Raw genomic sequence first — 21,588 nt, 5'->3', positions numbered from 1 at the left:
CGATACCACGACGACTACTATTTCTTTCAATAAATAACGGATAAAATATTATTTTATATTCTTTCTTACGATATAATTTAATACTAGTTTCGTCCCATATATACAAATTTCCTTTCACGCCCTTGAAAATTATAAAATTTTTACAATAAAAGGCTGAAATAAATCCTTTAACGTGTTTTTTTTTCTTACTATTTTTTTCTTTCATTGTGTTGAAAGCTAAAAAGATTTAACCTTTCATTATTTTATGACAAAAAAGTTGTTCTGTTCAGTGACTATTTCGCTTTGGGTGTAATAAGAAGCAAATCAAATCAGAAAATTGTGAAAAAAAATGTAATAATTTTCACATTAAATTTAAATAGATTAAAGAAGAAAAAATGTTGATAATTTTATGATTTAATGTTTTTTTGATAAAATATACTTTTTTTTGAATAATTTGATAAAAAAAATATTTTTTTTTATTAAAAACTCTGGAGATCTTTTATATTGGTTATTACCGAAGAGCACCACCTCTCGGATATTTTTCTTATTTGTTTCAGTAATAGTTGATATTATGCTAATCCCTGAAAACTTCACAAAGAGATTACTGCGCAATATTTTTTAAGAAGGTTCGAAAATGAAGAGTATATCAACTTTTATATGACAGTAACAGGTGACGAAGCTTGGCTTTATAAGTATGACGTTTAAAAATATTCTGATATGTATTTTTCCATGGAACTTTCTCGACTTTTGTTAGTCTCCTCGTACACAGTAAATTTAAAATATTTTCTCAATCTTTTTTCCCCATTTTTACTATGAAATAAAATCAAACGTCGCCGAGCCTCTTTGGGTTGTAATAATTTATAGCTCGTAAAAATAGGATTTAAAGTAGTTTGTACTCACAAAATTTTATATATACACTCGTAAGCAAAATAGTCGTTTAAAACACTATTCCAAATAAAGAAGTGCAAAAACTTAAAATGTTTCTTATATTTAATATTCTTACTCCGGTATTCTTTAGGTTATATGAACATTTTGTATACCCTTACAAGCCGCTAAATATCTGTTATTGAATGGCAATGTCTTGTTCACCGAATAAATATAAAGATATATTATATGAGTAGTGCGATTCACTAACTTTTAACGATTCGACAACTTGTCAGTTTTGTGTACAGTATTTGACGATTTCACTAACGATTGTACTAAATATTCAAAAACACTAACCAGCTGCCTATGCGGATATTACCCCTAGCGCAACTACGGGCAGTGCACATAAATCCTAGTAATATAAAGGCAGAATTCAGAATAAGTTTCAAGATTAGTTGGTTAGAAGGTCATAATCGTTGTTGTTCTGGAACCTCGAAGATGACTGTCAAGCTGGGAAATTAGATCCTTGGTAAAGTCTGAAGATAACCGGAATAGCTTTTGGAACTTCCCTGTAGCCAAAAGGAAAGGATTACCCACACCCCGGATCACACGTCGATTCACTGTTTGAGTGCTCACTACCCCTTCTCAACGGGATAAGTCCTAAACCAAATGCTCAAAAGACATATTCGCGTTGTTTTAATCGCTTTTTAATCGCTTACAGGATTTTGGCCATGTTTAACAAAGCGCGCTAGTCGTTTCCTTCTCGTGCTAACCGGCGCCAATTGGACACACCAAGTGAATCCAAGTCCTTTTCCACGTCATCTTTCAAACGCAGAGGAGGCTTTCCTCTTCCTCTACTACCAACAGCTGGTACCGCATCGAATACTTTCAGAGCCGGAGCATTTGTATCGATTCGGACGACACGAGCCAGCCAACGTAGCCGCTGGATCTTTACTCGCTGCGCTATATCTCTGTCGTCGTAAAGCTCATACAGCTCATCGTTCCATCGCCTGCGATATTCGCCGTTACCAACGTGCAAAATGTCCAAAAATTTTACGCAGAATCTTTCTCTCAAACACTCCAAGCGTCGCTTCATCAGATGTTGTCATCGTCCACGCTTCTGATGAGAGTCTTGTAGAGTGTTAGTTTTGTTCGACGGGAGAAGACTTTACTACTCAATTGCCTACTTAGTCCAAAGTAGTACCTGTTGGCAAGAGAGATTCTGCGTTGGATTGCAAATCTGTCATTGTTTTCGGTGTTAATGCTGGTTCCTAAATAAACGAAGTCTTTTACAACCTCGAAATTATAACTGTCAACAGTGACGTGGATGCCGATACGCGAGTGCGCCGACTGTTTGTTTGAAGACAGGAGGTACTTCGTTTTGTCCTCGTTCACCACCAGACCCATTTGCTTTGCCTCTTTGTCCAGTTTGGAGAAGGCAGAACTACCAGCGCGGTTGTTAAGGCCGATGATGTCAATGTCATCGGCATACGCCAGCAATTGTACGCTCTTATAAAAAATTGTGCCTGAGCGATTAAGTTCTGCGGCTCATATGATCATCTCCAACATTAGGTTGAAGAAGTCACACGACACACCCTGTCTGAAACCTCAACTTCGGTATCAAACGACTCGGAGAGGTCCTTCCCAATTCTGACGGCGCTGCTGGTGTTGAGCAACGTCATCTTGCATAGCCGTATTAGTTTTGCGGGCATATCAAATTCAGACATCGCGGCATACAGGAAACTCCTTTTCGTACTGTCAAATGCAGTTTTGAAGTCGACGAAAAGATGGTGTATCGATTCTCCTTTCGTGTGTCTTTTCCAAGATTTGACGTAGTGTAAATATTTGGTCGATGGTACACTTTCCAGGTCTAAAGCCACACTGATAAGGTCCAATCAGTTGGTTGACGGTGGGCTTCAGCCTTTCACACAATACGCTCGCTAGGAAAGCTAAAATCGATATTTAGAAGACTATTCCCGCGGTAATTGGCACAGATTGCAGGATCGCCCTTCTTATGGATTAACAGAGCATGCTTTCATCCGACCATATTTTGCATAGGAGCTGATGCATGCATCTTACCAGCTCCTCACCGCCATGTTTGAATAGCTCAGCCGGCACTCCGTCGGCGCCCGCGGGTAGCGGAACGTCAATTCCGTCGTCAACGATTGGGGTATCGGGCTCTTCACATTCTCTGTGACATGCGCAGCTATCACTGTATAACAGGTTCGAGAAGTGTTCCCTCCATAATTTAAGATTGCTCTGTACGTCAGTCACCAATTCGCCGCCTTTGTTCTTACAGGAAAACGCCCCGGTCTTAAAACCTTCTGTAAGCCGCCGAACTTTCTGGTAGAATTTTCGGGCGTTGTTCCTGTTGGCCAGCATCTCTAGCTCCTCGCACACACGTACTTCGGTCTCTCAGTTTTTCCGTCGGATGGTACGTCTCTCTTCCTGGCGGGTCCCAAACCCACCGCACAACCAGCTTTTCTAGAATGTTTCGCCTTCTCACGTTAGCTTTCTCCCGAATGGGTGTTCGGAAGCTACACAGAGGATACTTGGGCTAATCCCGGGAGTTGTGAGCTCCTTCAAGCACATGCAGAAGAATAGCCAAATCGTTAAAATTGTGGTTAACAAAAGAGAACAATGCGAATATCGTTAAAATGTGTGAATTGCACTACAGCTGTTCTTTGCTGCTATCGATATTGATAGCTATGGTTTGACAGCTTGGCAAATTGTGTTGACATTTCTATTCAGAGAGGTTTGGCAAGTCGTCATCAGTCACTTAACGCCAGAACAACGCTTCCAAATTTTGGAAATTTGCTTGGGGGGAAAAAATAAATCTGTTCGAGTAGTTCAAAGAGCACTTTCAGCATTATCTCCAAGAAGGTATATTTCCACTGTCACTTAGTGTACTCTGTACATGCCGAATGTGCCTAAAGCATCATCACGGCTGCCGTCGCAGCATCGCTGCAATGGTATGTGAGGAGATTAAGAAACTCTCCCTTGTTTGGAACCGTCGCTCAGTCTGGAACCGCTTTCGCATTACCTCAGACTGGCGTTCCATCTTCCTCATTATAAAAGTCTATACCTATGTGCCTGTGTCCAGGGTTCACATCTTTTATACGGAGAATTCTTTCCGGGAAACCACTGATAATCTCCGACGTTTATCGCTACTTAGCATCTTGTCGATTACATTTTGAGTGGTTATGTGACCTACTGCATTCTCCAGCGTTCGACGTTCTTGTTCCCAATGCAAGCACTGGCAAAATGTGCCTTCAGCGTCATCTTCGGGGGCATCCCCGCATATGCATATTTTATATTGTAACCATTTAAACAATGACAATTCACTTTATCGGAAAAGTTCAAGGTGGTGCGCACCACTGGCGGGGCACAAAATGGTGAACAGAAAACTGTCCAGGCAGGGAAGAGTGCCAGTCTGCTTTTATTGCTTCAAACTTTGAATCTGCATTACGATTTGCAATTAAGCATTTCAATTTTGTTTCCAAAATTAGCAAAATTGTGTACCAATTTGGGATTTAGAAATTCCAGCCAATTGCAATATCCATTAATTTGCAAAGTGCGGCAGCTCTCACCATCCTACACTCATATACATATGTATATATGTATATGCATATGTATGTATTTGCATATGTGCTCTCGAGAATTTCCGAATAAACGATACTCTGGGCTCAAATGGCTAATAAAAATTTTTCAAATTGCTTTCAAATCCGCATAAACGAATAGGAACATATCCGTTCACTCATACATCCGTAAGCGGGAAAATATTCCTTGTACGTGCGCTCTGTGGTCACTCAGTCCGAATGTTATTGCATTTTCATGTGTTGCATTAATTAATTTCGTTGCGACATGTTGCATTTATAATGGCCAATTTTATTGTCAGACATATGCAACTTTGATAGAGAAATTTGTAAAATCAGTTGCCGAATTTGGGTTGTTCTTCACATATCTGCGCTGAAAAAACTTATTGGCTAAATTTCTTTACCAAATTGATGCTTAATGGTATGTTTCTTCTGGCTCAGTGGATTTGTGTATAAGCGGAATTGTATCAGTTGGAGTCGGTGGTGTCTAATCGACAGCTAAAACATAGCAATTAAAATATCTTGGACCTTTCTCTGTGAAGATTTGTCTTAAAGGCACGAAGAGCTATAAGGGTATAAGCAATAATTTGTATGCACCGGAAAGTATTCGGGTTCATACAAAAGCACTGAAGCTAGGTGTTGTATAAATTGAATTCTCGAGAAGTGGAAAGCGTGATTTTGCAGGTCAGAAATGTAGCTTAAATGCGACAAAATAACAAAAAAAAAATAATTTTTGCATCGAGGTTTAAGAAAGCGTGAAAAATAAATCCGTTTTCACGATCCTAAACGCAAGAAATTATATTTGAAGTTGGGCCAACACGGCACCTCGACTCTGAAGCCGAATATTTATGGGATGAAGCTAGTGCTAAACTATTTGTGCGACGATAAAGGACGTTATATGCTATCACTGGTTCCAACAAACACTGATGCCAACAATAGATTCGTTTGACAATTTTTATCGCATCCACTTGTTGGTCTCTTCTAGTGTTTACTAATTTCGGTCATTGCAGAATTCTCTTTCCTCTGAATGTATGAAAAATTGGCTTGATATTTTTTTATCTCAAAAGTTGTACCATCATTTGGCAAAGTATCCATCCAGAGGTACTACAAAAAGCTATTCCCATTGGCAATGCCTTCAATAATGCAGTCTAGTAGAAATAAAGTCATATTCTTTGCAAAACAAAAAGAGTCACTCATCTGCCTATTTTAGCCGCAGTAGTAAGAAATTAGAAGTTCTCATCCGAGATTTTGTTCGTGTTTTCATTTTAGTGGGTGATTTTTACGAGGCGGGTCCCACAACCAGCTATCCTGGGTTGCTTTGCCTTCTCATAGTAGCTTGCCCTCGAACGGATGTTCGGAAGCTAACTAGAGGACACTTGGGCTAAGTCCCGGAAGTTGTGAGCTCCTTGAACTAACTATATGTAGAAGAATTCTCCTGGGCACTCCCAAGTGAATGACAATCAGAGACTTTCCCCACTTGCGTAGACTTCTACATATGGAATCATCCTCCAGAATCTCTCTTGCCAACAAGTGCTACTTGGGACTAAGTAGGCAACTGGGTAGTAAAAACCTCTCTCGACGAACAAAACTAATACTCTACAAGGCTCTTATCCTTCCCGTCCTATCGTATGTCGCAGAAACTTGGGCGATGACAATACCCGATGAGGCGTCACTTGGAGTGTTTGAGAGAAAATTTTTGGCCCTTGCCCGTTCGTGAAAGCGAGAATCGCAGGCGATGGATCGATGAGCTGTATGAGCTTTACGACGACATAGACATAGCGCTGCGAATAAAGATCCAGCGGTTTCGTTGGCTGGGTCATGTCGTCCGAATGGAAACAAACGCTCCGGCTCTCAAGTATTCGATGCGGTACCAGCTGCGAGTAGCGGAGGAAAAGGAAGACCAAAGGAAAACCGTTGGAAAGATCAGGTGGAGAAGGACTTGGTTTCGCTTGGTGTGTCCAACTGGCACCTGTTAGCATGAGAAAGAAACGACGGACGCGCTGTGTTTAACTAAGAAGTAAAAAATTACTTTTTATGGCACCTTCGTACGAGAAATTGCTCACCGAATGTGGATAACAAAGCCGGTGAGCAGCCTCCAGTGTCCTGTGCAATAAGAAAATTCCACAAAAACTAAAAGGAAAAATTTACAAAAGTATGATCTAGTCGGCAATGATATACGCACTCCAGGGCTGGGCTATTCCACAAGGGACGCGGAAGCTGAAGTAGGCCAGTGGCGCTCCACTGCTGAATGAGATTCAAAACACATTTATTCTTGGTAGCAGTAAAAATAGTTCCAATCAGGATCGCGTGGCCTGAAGATTTCGTACAAGGAGAGTCGACCCGAAATAAGATGAAGTTAGGTTAAAGAAGAAAGTGTAAGTAATTAGAACGTCTGCTATGTTTTCATAGGCCGAGGTCTTACCAAAATTCACTTAAAGGAATTTGACAATGACTGGCAGTACGCGGAACTCATGCGACTCTAGATGGTCATTCCAGGACAGAAGCACGCAAAAAAATTTATCCTTCTTTCTAGAAACGCGTCAAGTAGGCTTTGGCTAATCTGGATAGAGAGGACTTGCGAACTTTATTAGTAGAATCAAGCATCTGTTGTTTTAGCGAGCTGGGCGATGAAACCCCAGCGCACATCATTGGCGAAAGGGCTCGATGGAGTGACTCTGAATTCATTGGTTATATGAAGCAAAAAGTACTAGGAAGTGCTCAAGTTCATAGAAGCCTGAGTTGTAGGCTCGCGACCAAGCATAATAGGCATCAGAGGTCATCATGGCGCAATAAAACTACACTAAATTCGAGATGCAATGCCAATTATTTACACATTGCAAGCTAAAAAAACCGACTTATTTTATTGAGCTTGGCGTTTTATTTGAAAGAAAAAAAAATCAATATATGGAAAAACACATAAACGAATTAGTAAGTATAGGGTTTTCCAATAAGAGGTGTTATTTTGATAAAAGGTCAATGGTTTCGTTGATTGTGTGGCACGTAGCGCCTTCTTGTTGAAAATAAACGTTGTCCAGATCAATACCATCCAATTCCGGCCTTAGAAAATCATCTCTCGAGAGCGCAATCCATTTAACGTAACTGTTGCTCCAGCTTCATTTTCGAAAGAGTAAGGCCCAATGACTCTGCCGGACCATAAATGGCACCAAACAGTCACACACTGAGGATAGAAAGGATTTTCAACAACAACTCTTGGATTTTCTGAGCCCTTGATCCGACAATTTTGCTTGTTGACGAAGCCATCGAGGTGGAAATGGGCCTAATCGCTCAAGCTTATTTTTCGATGGAATTCAGGATCATTTTCATGCATTTCAACGACCCAATCACCAAAGACACGACATTGTTGATGATCGACCGGCTTGAGTTCTTGTGCTAACTGGACTTTATAAGCCTTAAGATCTAAATCTTTATGCAAAATACGGTGTAATGACGTTTGTGGAATGCCTAATTCCAAAGAAGAACGAGGAATGGGCAAACCTGGGTTTTCTTCAACACTTTCGCCTACAACAGCAATATTTTCGACTTATCGGCTGTTCTTGAGCGACGTGCACGGGTTTCATTCTTCACATCACTAACTTGTCCAAGCAGCTCGAATTTTTTCACCAATTTCTGTATTGCGGTCCGACAGGTGATTCACGATGACCCAGAAATGTTCGAGTTTTACAAACCATCTCTGCCAAATTTTCACCATTTTTAAAGTGAATTTTAATAATTTCAATGCGTTGTTTAAGAATGTTGTGTTCCATTTTTATTTATGACGTAGTTTCTACTTGTCAAATATCAAACAATGACAGCTTCAAAAGTTAGATCTACCGAAATAGCGGGCTATTCAAAATAACACCTGTTATTGGAAAACCCTTTATGTAGGTAAAAGTTTTAGGGTCGCACGCGTTTATGTCATGTCGCAATTTCGACTTACAAACTCACAAATTCGTTTATGTGTTGCAAGTTTTTGCTTTGCGTTAGTGGCTTAGCCTTTACAAATTTTATGACATTGCACACTTTTTCAACAGCTCACACATACATATTCACATATGCGCAAAGTATATGCGTACTCGTACAAGTTCGCCCATTACCATTTTGGACTTGTTAGCCATCACCTGGCAATTAAAAGTTGCTCCCAATGAAAGTTTGAAAAGCAGTGAAATGGAAAATCAGCGAATTATGCAGCTGCTAATATTGATTTGACTGCTAGGGAAATGTGCCTTCCTCTGACCAATGCTGTTAGTTGGCACATCGTAAACGTAGGATGAAGTTTGTAAGCGACTTTTTTAAAGTTTTTTCTTTTAATTTTTAATCAATACTCAAAAAGTTAACTAACAGCTTGAATTTTGAAGGCATAACCAATTTTGAATTGGCTCTCGTTTTTCCGCTCTTTTTTCGTCAATCGCTAAAAATTTTGTTCGACTTATTTGGCGATTTCCCTTACACGAACTTAAATTCAAGATTGCTTGAAAAATATACTTCATTATTTGCTCATGCAAATGTTCTGAGAACTAAGATTTATAGACTGGTGGCTATGATATCGCTTAAGGTCAGAGTGAAATTATATTACAAAAATATTGCTCCAGATGAACAAACGCTAATAATTGTGAAAGAGGATATCTTCCTGATCAACTTTGCCGAAGGCGGTACTAGTCTAGAGGGTTGGATTTTTCTCTCACGAATGTTAAAAATTTTTACACTTTGGTCATAAATGCAATCTAGGTATATTTAGGCTCACGAGAGTTAATGACCTTGTGAAGCAGCATTAGGCATTTTACTAAATTGTACAGAAAGAATTTTTAAGGTAAAACTGATAAGTGATCAATTGGCATACAATAAGGTTGGTAACAAAAATGCTTCAGCTAAAAGCAGTCGTATTTCCACTGAGTTAAAGTGCTGAATAGCCCATAATGAACAGAGCATGCGAGCGACCTTGCCTATTGCCCTGTAAATGTGACTATTCCACGATAGAGTTCTATACAAAATTATTCAACAAATTTTATAGAAAAAAAAGAAAATAAAATAAAATAAAATAAAATAAAATAAAATAAAATAAAATAAAATAAAATAAAATAAAATAAAATAAAATAAAATAAAATAAAATAAAATAAAATAAAATAAAATAAAATAAAATAAAATAAAATAAAATAAAATAAAATAAAATAAAATAAAATAAAATAAAATAAAATAAAATAAAATAAAATAAAGTAAAATAAAATAAAATAAAATAAAAAACACTCATCAGAGCAATATACTGTAGATAAAGCCTTCACACATTAACCTAGAATCGTCGACCGCTGTCGACAAGAGTTTGATTGCAACAAGAAAAAAGAGTAGAGTACTTAAAAACTCTATTTTATAAGTCATTTAAGAAAAGCAAACTTTTTGGTTTAGTGAATTCGTTAATAAGTAAATAGCGCAGGAATTTAAAAAAAAATCTCAACAAAATTTCCAAGCATACAAATTTGAAAAATGTATGCCGGCAGTGTTTGCCGACTATGCAGCTCCTCGTTGTTCGCCAAATTATTCACTTAAGTGAATCGTAGGGCAAACATATTTTAGAAGCTGGTACATAGGTACAGCTGCACAAGCTCATAAATACATACAAAAGCGGCTTTGTGATCCATTTCGTGTATGCTTTTTTCCTTCTATTAGCCGCCTTTTACATTTTTTACCTCTTCTATGTATCTATGCACACAGTTTTTTATGCGCCATACAAAAACCACACAACTATATTGCTTTCCTTTCAAAAGGTCCTTCAAGTATGAGTTTCTGTTTTTGGCGTTTTTTGTTTAGAGAGTTTTCACATTTTTATGGTGGCACTTTTGTCAAAGTCACTTGAGGCACTTAAAGTCAATTGAGTTACTCACTTTTGAGTACTGAACTGAGGTTGAATTCGGTCAAAAACTGTGTTAAAATAACTAAAATCCATTTCATATCCATACAAAAATAAATTCTGTTTAAAAATATTTGATTTTCTGTCATTACGAGTGTAACGATCCAACAGATACTGGGAACCAGTGGCTCAGCTCATGACCAAAATTATAACAATATATGGTTTTAACACATCAACGAAACGATTATGTAATTATTTGGCAAGTAAATTCTCACCAAGATTAATTTTACGATATTCTCCCAAAATTTACCGAGAAGATCATAAGATGTAACGCCTTTGCCAAGGCGAAATCGTATAAAATAAAGTTACAAGAGCAGCTCATTTCTTTGTTTTTTTTTTTTTTTTTTTTTTGAGGTATTTTCAATACCAAAATCATCTGTTTTTTTGTTCTTGTTTTGTTTGCTTGTTCACATTTTGATCAATTTTGATAGGCAAATCACCAAATTCCAAAAACAAAGTACATATAAAGTTGATTTTTATACTATGCCTATCAGTTGTTCTATGGTAGATTCGCCTTGGTCTTTGAAATAATTGCTATGGCAAACTCTCACAGTCGACATGATTGAAGAATTGGTAGGTAACATTTGGCCCCAGATAGAGCATAAATTTTGCCCAAAGCTATCGCGAATTTCATAAAAATGTTCGACATTTCTAAGAGGATGCGCTATAATTCATAGGTATATTGTTACATGGTTTTGACTTATTGGGAATTTTTTATAATTTTTAATACATTTTTTTTTTATAAGTTTCGGTAAACGCACAAGTTTAAGGTGGCTCAAAATAGGCAAACAAAATCATTTATTTTCCATCCTTATTGCCGCACAATAGTCAGCGCATTATTTGCATTGCGGCTGCTAAAAAAAGCAAAAGACAAAGACACACACAGTTACACATTGTATCAGTGGCGCCAGCAAGAGGAAGCGGGCAACTGCAGTAATAGCGCAGACACACCAAATTTAGCGAAAACCTCAACCATCTGTGCGATCCTTCTGCCAGAAAAATGTGAAATACAGATGGCGCTCCAAACAGTAAGAAGGTGTTGTTCCTAAGCAACGACAGGTGGCCACTCCCACTACTTAGGACTGGTAGCGGCAGGCTAATCACCTACCCTGTCAGAAATCAAAAACAGATTAACGAAACCAACGCAAGGCAAGTCTTATCGAAGCCCTATGCTCCCGAGAGGAGCGAACAGGGGGAAAAACACTAAGCATTGGTTTATGATAATTTGTTTTGTTAATGGTGCTACGCATTTTCCTCCATATAACGAATGCTTAAAAACTTTTTATATGGAAAAAATGCACAAGACCGTCAACAAAAAAAAAAAGAAAAAAAATTTACAAAAATCGAGGTGACTTTCGAGCCACTTTAAACTTTTACTTTATTTTTTACTCTCACTCTGTACCAAATTGAATGGCCTATAAAACTGCGTTCTCGAAAAATTTCACAATGTTCTGATTAAGAAGTTTGAAAATTAAATGAAATTTGAAACTTTAACTTTTGTTATACTATAAACTATATAAAAAAATTTAAGATTATTTTCATAAAAAATAGTTAAAAAAATAATATTCATAAAAAAATAGTTTTTATAAGTGAATAGTTTTCATAGAAAATTGATTTTTATAAAAAATTAGTTTTCATAAAAAATAATTTTTATAAAAAAATAGTTTTCATAGAAAAATTATTTACATAAAAAAACACTTTTCATAAAAACATGATTAAAAAAATAGTTTTTATAAAAAAATTGTTTATATGAAATTATTAATAAATAGTTTTTATAAAAAAATGATTTTCATATAAAAGTTATTAAAAAAAATAATGAAAGAAATAGTTTAAAAAAGGTGTTAATAAAAAAGTTAAAAAAAAAAGTTTTCGTACAAGAAATAATTTTTATAAAAATATAATTTTCATAGAAAAGAAAACTTCATACAAAATAATTTTTATTAAAAAAAGAAAAAAAAATTTATAAAAGAATTATATTATTTTCATAGAAAAAGAATTTCTTTAAAAAACTTTTTTCAAAAAAAAGTATACAAAAAGTAATACAAAAAGTAATTAAAAAAAAAGTTTTCGTAAAAGAAATAATTTTCATAAAAAAAAATCTTCATACAAAATAATTTTTATAAAAACATAATTTTCATAAAAACATATTTTGTATAAAAAAATAGTTTTCATTAAAAAAATTCATAAAAAATAAGTTTTATAATAAAATAATTTTCATAAAAAAATAATTAAAAAAATAGTAATTTTTATGAAAAAAATAAAAAAAGTAAATAAAAAATATTAAGTAAATAGTCAAAACTTTGCAATATACATATTATCTCGCTGCTTTATTAGTATTAAACGATTAAATAATTTCCATTCAAAACATATATTTAATTTAAATTTAGTAGACAAACTCAAACTTGATGACCCTGTATTTGCTTTTTATCTGTACGCAACACACCTACATTAATTTTTCTCTCTTTCTTCTTACAGACTTCAGCAACGTAAAAGCTTTGCGCATCCTGAACTCTGAACTGGCAGACACGTTGGGTAATCTCTTATCGCGAGCTTGTGCGAAATCCCTTAATCCGCGACAAGTTTACCCGCGCCTGCATGCGGTGCAACTCGACGATTTGCTGCGGATGGATGCAGCCAAGCGGTTACAGGATGCATTGCAACAAATTGCAGGTAGCTTTCTTTTAGCACCACACACACATCCATATGCACCTACACACATACATATATACACACTAATACCTAGAGATTTCCAGTTATTTACTATGCTTGCGCGCGCTACCTTAGTCCCTTGAGGGAGGCCAGAGCTGGAGTGGAGGAAGTAGTTGTGTGTGCATTTGCCGGCGCTTTGATGGCGCAGCGCTTCAAAACCACAGCGCAAGCAATTTTGTTTTGTGCCTTAAGCGTTGTAATGATGTAGCGCTAAAAGTGATTGCAGCGTTCTACTATAAAATAAATTTACAAGGGCGCAAAAACTATAACTAAATACGACAACAGCAGCAGCCGTGTTTACTAGTTGCTACTGCTCGTTTATTTTGATGATTCTCACTTTGGCTTTCCTTCTGCAAATTGTCTTGCTAGTCGCTGGATTTATCTTTTTGCGATGATTAGTAAAGTTTTAAATGCTCGCAACTTTCATTAAGGCACAATTTAAGTTTGTCAGGTATATTCGTTATGTTCGCTCCATTAAATTGGAAAAATTTTGGTGAGAAATTTTAGGGATTTGCTTTTGCCACTTTTGGCAAAATTTTCTTTTCATTAATGAGAATTGGCTTACTTTTGGTTTGTTGAAAAGCGTTTAGTGAAAATAAGTTGGAAAAATGGCGAACTCAATGCAATAAAAATAGTTTTATGAGTGTACATAGTTTTCGTGTTTTGCAGGCAGAGTTGCGGAAATTTTTTCTTGCATTTTAGTTTTTGTGAACTTCTAATTTTTTAGTACTGCATGGAATTGCATAGTATTAAATAGGTAAGAAAATTTAACACTGCAATTATTTTTATACCATACTTTTCTGGTTTTGATAAACTACGAGGGTTGCTACTTGAGTTTTGAGATGCATAATTAAAAAAAAAATATTTTTAATCGAAAATTACTTTATTGGTTTCCACAATATTAACAATGAAAATGAACACGAGGGTTGATGTTTTTTTAGATGATAATTGAAAAAAAAAATTTTAACCGAAAATTACTTTATTTTGTTTTAAAAATTAGTTATGAACACGAGGGTTGCTATTTGAGTTTTTAGATGATAATTAAAAAAAAAATATTGTGAATCGAAAATTACTTTATTTTTTTTTCAAAATATTAACCATGCAGATGAACACGAGGGAAAAATATTTTTAATCGTTAGTTACTTCATTGTTTTTCAAAATATTAACCATGAAGATGAATACGAGGGTTGCTACTTGAGTTTTGAGATAGATAATTGAAACAATTTTTTTTTTCTTAATCGAAACTTACTTTTTGTTTTCCAAAATATCATATTAACTATGAAGATGAATACGAGGGTTGCTACTTGAGTTTTTTAGATGATAATTGAGAGAAAAGTATTTTTAATTGAGAATAGCTTTATTGTTTTCCAAAATATTAGCCATGAAGATGAATACGAGGGTTGCTACTTGAATTTTGAGATAGATAGTTAAAAAAAAATATTTTTAATCGAAAATTACTTTATTGGTTTCCACAATATTAACAATGAAAATGAACACGAGGGTTGCTACTTGAGTTTTTTAGATGATAATTGAAAAAAACAATTTTAACCGAAAATTACTTTATTTTGTTTTAAATATTAGTTATGAACATGAATACGAGGGTTGCTACTTCAGTTTTTTAGATGATAATTGAAAACAAAATTTTTAATCGAAAATTACTTTTTGTTTTTATGTTAACCACTAAGATCAATACGAGGGTTACTACTTGAGTTTGGAGATAGATAATTAAAAAAAATATTTTTAATCGAAAATTAATTTATTGTTTTTCAAAATATTAACCATGAAGATAAATACGAGGGTTGCTACATGAGTTTTGAGATAGATAATTAAAAAAAAAAAATTTTAATCGAAAATTACTTTATGGTTAATAGTTCTCAATAATTTTTTTTTGCTAGTCAATTGCTTTATTTTACAAAACTAAAAACATAGCATTAATGCATCATGTTTCGACTTGATTAAGCAAAATTTCAAAAAAAAAAAAAATTAATAATTGTAAAAATTATCGCCGTTTGTGTGGAGTCCGTTTCCCCAGAAGTCCCTTGCGGTGATCGCCACAAGTCCTTAAGGATTCATCTAAAACCAATAGGACAAGAGAAATCACTTTTATTCATAGATGAGCTTGTGCCGGATCGAAGCTCTTTTTTTCAAAATTAACTACATAAATTTTTCGTGTCCATTCTTTACATATCGATTCCTTTACGCGAGTATAAAAATGGTTTGAATTTCGTTATATGGAGATTGAAAACACTTCAAATTTCAAATAAAGACTGCCACAATTCGTTGTGATCAGATACACTAAAAGTTGAACGAAAAATCGACATTTTTAAGGTTGATGCGCGATATAAAATACTTTGTTATTCATAAGTTAGATATAGCGAAGTTTATACAGTCGAATTCTTCAGTTCAGAATGAGTCAAATTAATCGATTTGGTACACTTTTTTTGTACGCATTGCGGCGAATTTAACTTAAAGGTACTGGACTACCAGTATCGTACCCCGTCTCTGATTGAATTCCAAAACGGTGTTGAAAACCCAACCATTGTGGGTGTAAGTGCCGATACTATGCCTCGTCTCATTTCCTTGGAACCTTCTACTAACATCCAACACTTCCGCAATATTTTTTATATTGACGCTTTACGCCAGTCTCACCTAATAATAAAAATCAATAAGGCTGTTAAATCAAATCGTGGCTAATAAATAGGCACCATCATAGCTTTCATAACAACTCACTTCACTATATTAGCACTCAAGCGATTCCGCGCGCACATCAGTGAACTCATCGCCATTCCCATTCTATACCTTCCACGCCTTCTTGTAATTTCCTTTTTATTCATCAGCCACTAACTTTATGATTATTATTTATTTGCAGTACGTTGCGCCCAACATTATGCGGATAACAATTTCTATCTGGTTGTGGACACAGTTATATCCACTTTGCATGCAGCGAATAACTTCTTCGAAACGGCACGTCCGTGGGAGTTGAAGCGCCCGACGGGTACTACCACAACCGACGGCAGTAATGCGGCGGACGCTGCTAATGGGCAGAATATTGAAAATTTAAAACGACTGGAAACGATAATCGCTATGACAATGGACACGTTGCGCATCTGCGGTATTGTATTGCAACCGATTGTGCCGCAGCTGTGTGGAAAGTTGCTCGATAAATTGGCGGTGCCGCAAGAGCAACGTTTATGGCATAATTTAGGCGACTGCTTTGCAACGACAACAACAACGTCTGAAAATGAAAATGTAACAAGGCCACTTGCCACTAACACAGATGCGGTGCTTTTCCGGCGCATACTGCTCAAGGAAGCGGAATTGGAGGGGGGTCTAGCGAATAAAGCGCCAGTGCAACAAAAAGGCAAAGAGAAGGCGAAACAAAAGCACGGCCAACAAGCGGCCAAGAGCAAGAAAGTGGTGCAATAGTTCGATGTATATATTAGTGTGGTGGCGTATGGGGCAGAGGTAGTGGCGAGCAGGAGTTGCAAGCACGACTGCTAGTAATATGAGTGTCTAACAAGTTGTGGCATGCAAGCGCCGCCAAGAAATATTAGCGCAATGATAATAAATACAGCTGGAACAAAATGAGAGGCAGCTAGACAGAGAAAGAGAGAGACAGACATGTAGAGAGAGAGAAAGAGACACACGCGGAGACAGAGAGAGAAAAGGAGAAGAGATTATTCTAAGCAGCGTTGAAATTGTGGCTGCGACTGCGGTTGCATCTCTATCGGCTTAAACATGCGGTGTGTGGAGCAAAGCAGTAATTTAAATTTGTTACAATTTCTTTCGTGCTTCCTGTGGCCATCCGCTACGTGCCGCCATCCGTTGCGCGCAATTGCTCCACATTTTATGTGCATTCGACTTTCTTATGCCACCATTGCTCGTTGCATGTCCTCTGTTCTTCGCCTTATTTTCTTTGCGGTCATCACGTAGCGACAGTAAAGTGTCTTAATAGCCTCAGCGTTGCGGTTGCGAGCGATTATACATACAAATATTACCTACTATGGCTCATCTCGTTTCACTTTGTTTGTTTTTCAATTTTCTTTATTTGTTTTCACTCAGTTGATTTTTTGCTATTCGCTTTTTGATTATTCTCTGTGTTTTTTGTAAAATAAGACTGCCATTAAATTACGTTGAAAGAGTTTGTTGCGCGTTTCAATCCATTCACTTTAAAGTGCATAATTAATTAGTATGAAATAACTGTAAATAAATATATTTCAATAAATAGTGGCAATAAATTTTGTCGAACGTCACGGCAAGTTTTCTAACATACATATCGACGTGGGTAATGGAATGAAAGTGAAAGCTGCTTATGCGTTTAGATATCTACAAAATTTACTTTGAAATTTTTATATTTTCTTATATTCAACCCACTAATTACTGAATTTTTCTTTTTAAATAGTGAAGCAATGATCATTTATTAATAAGTCAGTACAAATAAAAGTATACAAATGTGCTTTGTGGTTGCAAAACAATTTTTGACATTTGTGAAGCATTTGTTTTCTTTTTTTGTGGGCGAAGTTCTGAGTTCTGTGTTGGTTTTCAATCAAATGGAAGAAATCAACGATGACAAACATCAGAGCGCTGCTTGGGAAATGCAGGATTAGTTTTGCTAGTAAAGTTGGTATAATTTTATTTTTATTTTTCCTTAATTTTCTAGATACTCAAGTTAATTTTAAGTTAAGTATTTATATATGAAGTATTTTTAATTTAATTGTTTTTTATTCAAGTACAAAAATTTATATAAAGGGTTTTTCAATTGGCGCGGGTCGATTTCGGCGCCCTGTGGCACCCATTTTGTTTTCGTGACATCTGTCAAATCTTCAAGTTACACGATTGAACAGCACGTTCAAATGATAAAACTTTATTATCAAAATGAGTGTTCATTAACGCAAACGTTGAGCGCATTGCGCCAACTTTTCGGTAGACGTGGTGGCCCTTCCAATTTCTTATGGCCCATATTGAACCATATGGACCTAGACGACATGTGGTCCCAGCAGGACGGCGCTACGTGCCACACAGCAAACGCCATTTTATTCCATTTCAACATCTACCCGCCCTTATTGAAAAACCCTATATACTACTGTGGGCAAAAAGTAAGGTGAATTTATTTGTCAAACTTCGCGGTATTAAAATTTCGCTCTAGTTATTTTTTTCATGAGTTGGCAGCACTGTTAATAACATCTGGTCCAACTTTCATGTGAATGTCATTATCAGTAATATATTTACGCTTGTGTTTACCAAACGACCAAGAGTGCATTTTTTGACTTTTACAATGTCTGATTTGATTGAGCAGAGAAGTGCCATCAAATTTTGTTTGCGGAATGAAATTTCGGCTGCGGAAACGTTTAGCATGTTGCAGAAGGCATTTGGTGATTCGAGCATGTCGCAGAAAAATGTTTATAAGTGGTACAAAGACTTCAAAGAGGGTCGAGAACGTGTTGATGACTTGGAGCGCTCCGGACGACCATCGACGTCAACAGATGACCAACACGTCAATAAAGTGAAGGAGTTATTGCTCAAAAATCGTCGGTTAACTGTTAAAGACCTAACTGATATGATCGGAATATCAGAAGGATCTGTGAAAACCATTTTGAAAGACCATTTGGGCCTACGAAAAGTCAAATCTCGTTTGGTACCGAAAACTCTCAATTTCTTGGAAAAAAGTCGTCGCGTTGATGTGTGTGAAACAATGCTTTCAGACTATCAGGACAAGCTCAAATGCATCATTACGGGAGATGAGACTTGGATTTATGCTTACGACCCTGAAACAAGCGACCAACCAAGCGAATATCGTGCTAAAGACGAGGCCAGACCGAAAAGAGCACGTCAAAATCGTTCAAAAATAAAGGTCATGATGACAGTTTTTTCCGATTTTCGTGGTGTGGTGCACTATGAACTCCTTCCACCTGGCCAAACTGATAATAAGGAATATTATTTGAGCGTTATGCGTCGTTTACGTGAAGCAATTCGTCTAAAAAGACTAGAATTATGGGCCAACAACTCTTGGTTTTTGCATCACGATAATGCACCGTCTCACACTGCACTCGTTCTTCGTGACCATTTCGCCAAAAATTCCACGCATATCGTTCCGCAACCACCGTATTCGCCTGATTTGGCTCCGTGTGACTTCTGGCTATTCCCAAAACTCAAGAGACCACTCCGGGGAACGCGTTTCGAGTCGATTGAGGAGATAAAAGCTGAATCGAAGAAGTTGCTGATGGCTATAGCGGAAATGGACTATTTGGCATGTTTCGGGGATTGGATTTTTCATTTTACATCCACATTCACCTTACTTTTTGCCCACAGTAGTATACTCGTATGTAAATAAAAAAAACAGCAAATTATTTATTATTTAACCCGTTCTTTATTTAAGAAACTGTTGTTGACGCTTTACATGTAAGCGAGTTGTAGAATATATTCGAACCAGAAGATGCTAAAGTATTAAATGTCAAATGTTGCCGAAAACAATTTTGCCCGTGTGACCGCGAGTGAAACATTAAAAGAGAATTTCCAGTGTCTCCCTTCCAGATATCTCCGTGTGTAAATCGGCTCAAAATGTTTTGAAGGAGCTTAACAGTAATGGGCCCACCCACCAAAGATGTATCAAGCTGAAAAAAGGTAATAAAGGGCTGTATTATCTTTATTATCTTCATTATCCGTTTGCACAATATGTTTTTCTTTCAGATGTGGTTAGATTGGAAGGAATATCTAAACCGAAAGGTGCCCGAAAACCAGAGGGAGCAAGCAGTAATTTACGGTGGCCGAAATAAGCAGCACCATTTCAATGAAAGCGTAGAAGATGAAGTTATCAATCTGACTGCTTTAGAGATCCGTACACAGAGTAAATGTGGAACTACTTGCTACTGTCGAAACTGAGAATACCGAACTCGCTCCGGACGTATGCATACTGTCGGATAGTTGCAGTCCTTCTTTCACGAGGCATGCACCAAAGCGAGCCGATACTAGTGCTGCGGATCTCATTAAAGAGCCGTTGGAGCTTCAAAGGAACTTCCACGCAAAGGGTCTGTAGTATTTTGCATAGCAAGAGGTGAAGCTAGACAATATCGCTTCGACTATGCCGCGAATGTGTTCGGCGCTTGAAAATATGTGCGATGTGACAGCAGCCGAGCTAGAAGAAATGCGCCGATACCATAGAAATATGGAGTGCCTGAATGCGGCCAAAAATCATAAAGCAACAAATGTTAGAAGTAGAAAATAAGAGAAAATGAACATATTATAACATAAACATATAATATATGAAAATAATAATCATAATTTTTTTAAAAACCACAAATGCTTTATGTTAAAACTTATTTTATTTGTCTTCATACTCGTGCTCTACAGATACATATATGCCCTTGTTTTAATTTTACTCGTGTCGCACTTGTTTTGTTGGTTCACCACCAATGTGAATAACTTTGCACCGCTTATAACAGATACACTTTTTTCATGTTTTAAAAATTACCGTTATATGGGAGATGGGAGTGCTTATTAAACGATTTTGCCCGTTTTAAGCCCGAACATAACTTCGACAAAAAGTTATATATGGGTAAGGCTCTCTCAAGTGGTCCACAAAATTACCAAAGTGAATATTTTGCGATGAAATTCAGCCAGGACTGAGTTCTATCATCCAGAAGCACACTCAGAAAATTTTGTTGTAAAATTCTAAATAGTTTTTGTTTTATTAATAGGACTATGAATAAGTTCGTGCGGTTTTACAACAGATGGCGTAACTTGATTATTATTCCATCGATCCACATTTCCAAACATTCATTGGAGAGCTACTGTCGTAAGGCACAAACGTCAGTATAAGTTTTTTATTTGAAGCGTAAACAACAATATTTTTACCACACTTGAAAATGTCGAATTTCGTGCCAAATAATGTGTTTTTGCGGGGAATTCTTCTTCATTATTTTAATATGAAGAAAAAAGCAGCCGAAAGTCATCGTATCTTGGTGGAAGTTTATGGTGAGCATGCTCTATCTGAGCGAACGTGCCAGAAGTGGTTTGCACGCTTTAAAAGTGGTGATTTTGGCTTGGAAGACGAAGAACGCGAGGGTGCGCCGCCAAAGTTCATGGATACCGAATTGGAGGAATTGCTCGATCAAGATCCGGCTCAAACGCAAGAAGAGGTTGCAAAAACTTTGGGAGTTGATCAATCAACCATTTCCAAACGTTTAAAAGCCATGGGAATGATCCGAAAGGTAGGCCATTGGGTGCCGTATGAATTGAAGCCAAGAGACGTTGAACGCCGTTTTATGGCATGCGAACAACTGCTTCAACGGCACAAAAGAAAGGGTTTTTTGCATCGAATTGTGACTGGCGATGAAAAGTGGGTCCATTACGACAATCCAAAACGTCGGGCAACGTATGGATACCCTGGCCATGCTTCAACATCGACGTCGGCGCAGAATATTCATGGCCTGAAGGTTATGCTGTGTATCTGGTGGGACCAGCTGGGTGTTGTGTATTATGAGCTACTGAAACCGAATGAAACGATTACGGGGGATGTCTACCGACGACAATTGATGCGTTTGA

General features: G+C 36.7%; 1 protein-coding gene across 1 annotated transcript in view; it reads left to right on the top strand.

The window, feature by feature from the left end:
* The window catches only part of LOC128855772 (methionine--tRNA ligase, mitochondrial), a 92,803-nt gene extending 75,503 nt beyond the window's left edge, over positions 1-17,300 (top strand). The window contains exons 6-7 of the mRNA XM_054090941.1: positions 12,814-13,008; positions 15,917-17,300. Coding sequence (XP_053946916.1) covers positions 12,814-13,008; positions 15,917-16,473 — 752 coding nt within the window. The 3' untranslated portion in view covers positions 16,474-17,300. The remainder of the gene's footprint in view (positions 1-12,813; positions 13,009-15,916) is intronic.
* The last annotated feature ends 4,288 nt before the right edge of the window (positions 17,301-21,588 follow it).

Source organism: Anastrepha ludens, chromosome 2 (genome assembly GCF_028408465.1).
Source record: "Anastrepha ludens isolate Willacy chromosome 2, idAnaLude1.1, whole genome shotgun sequence".
NCBI lineage: Eukaryota > Metazoa > Arthropoda > Insecta > Diptera > Tephritidae > Anastrepha > Anastrepha ludens.
The sequence above is the reverse complement of the archived record's forward strand: the minus strand, read 5'-3'. Positions and strand labels throughout refer to the sequence as shown.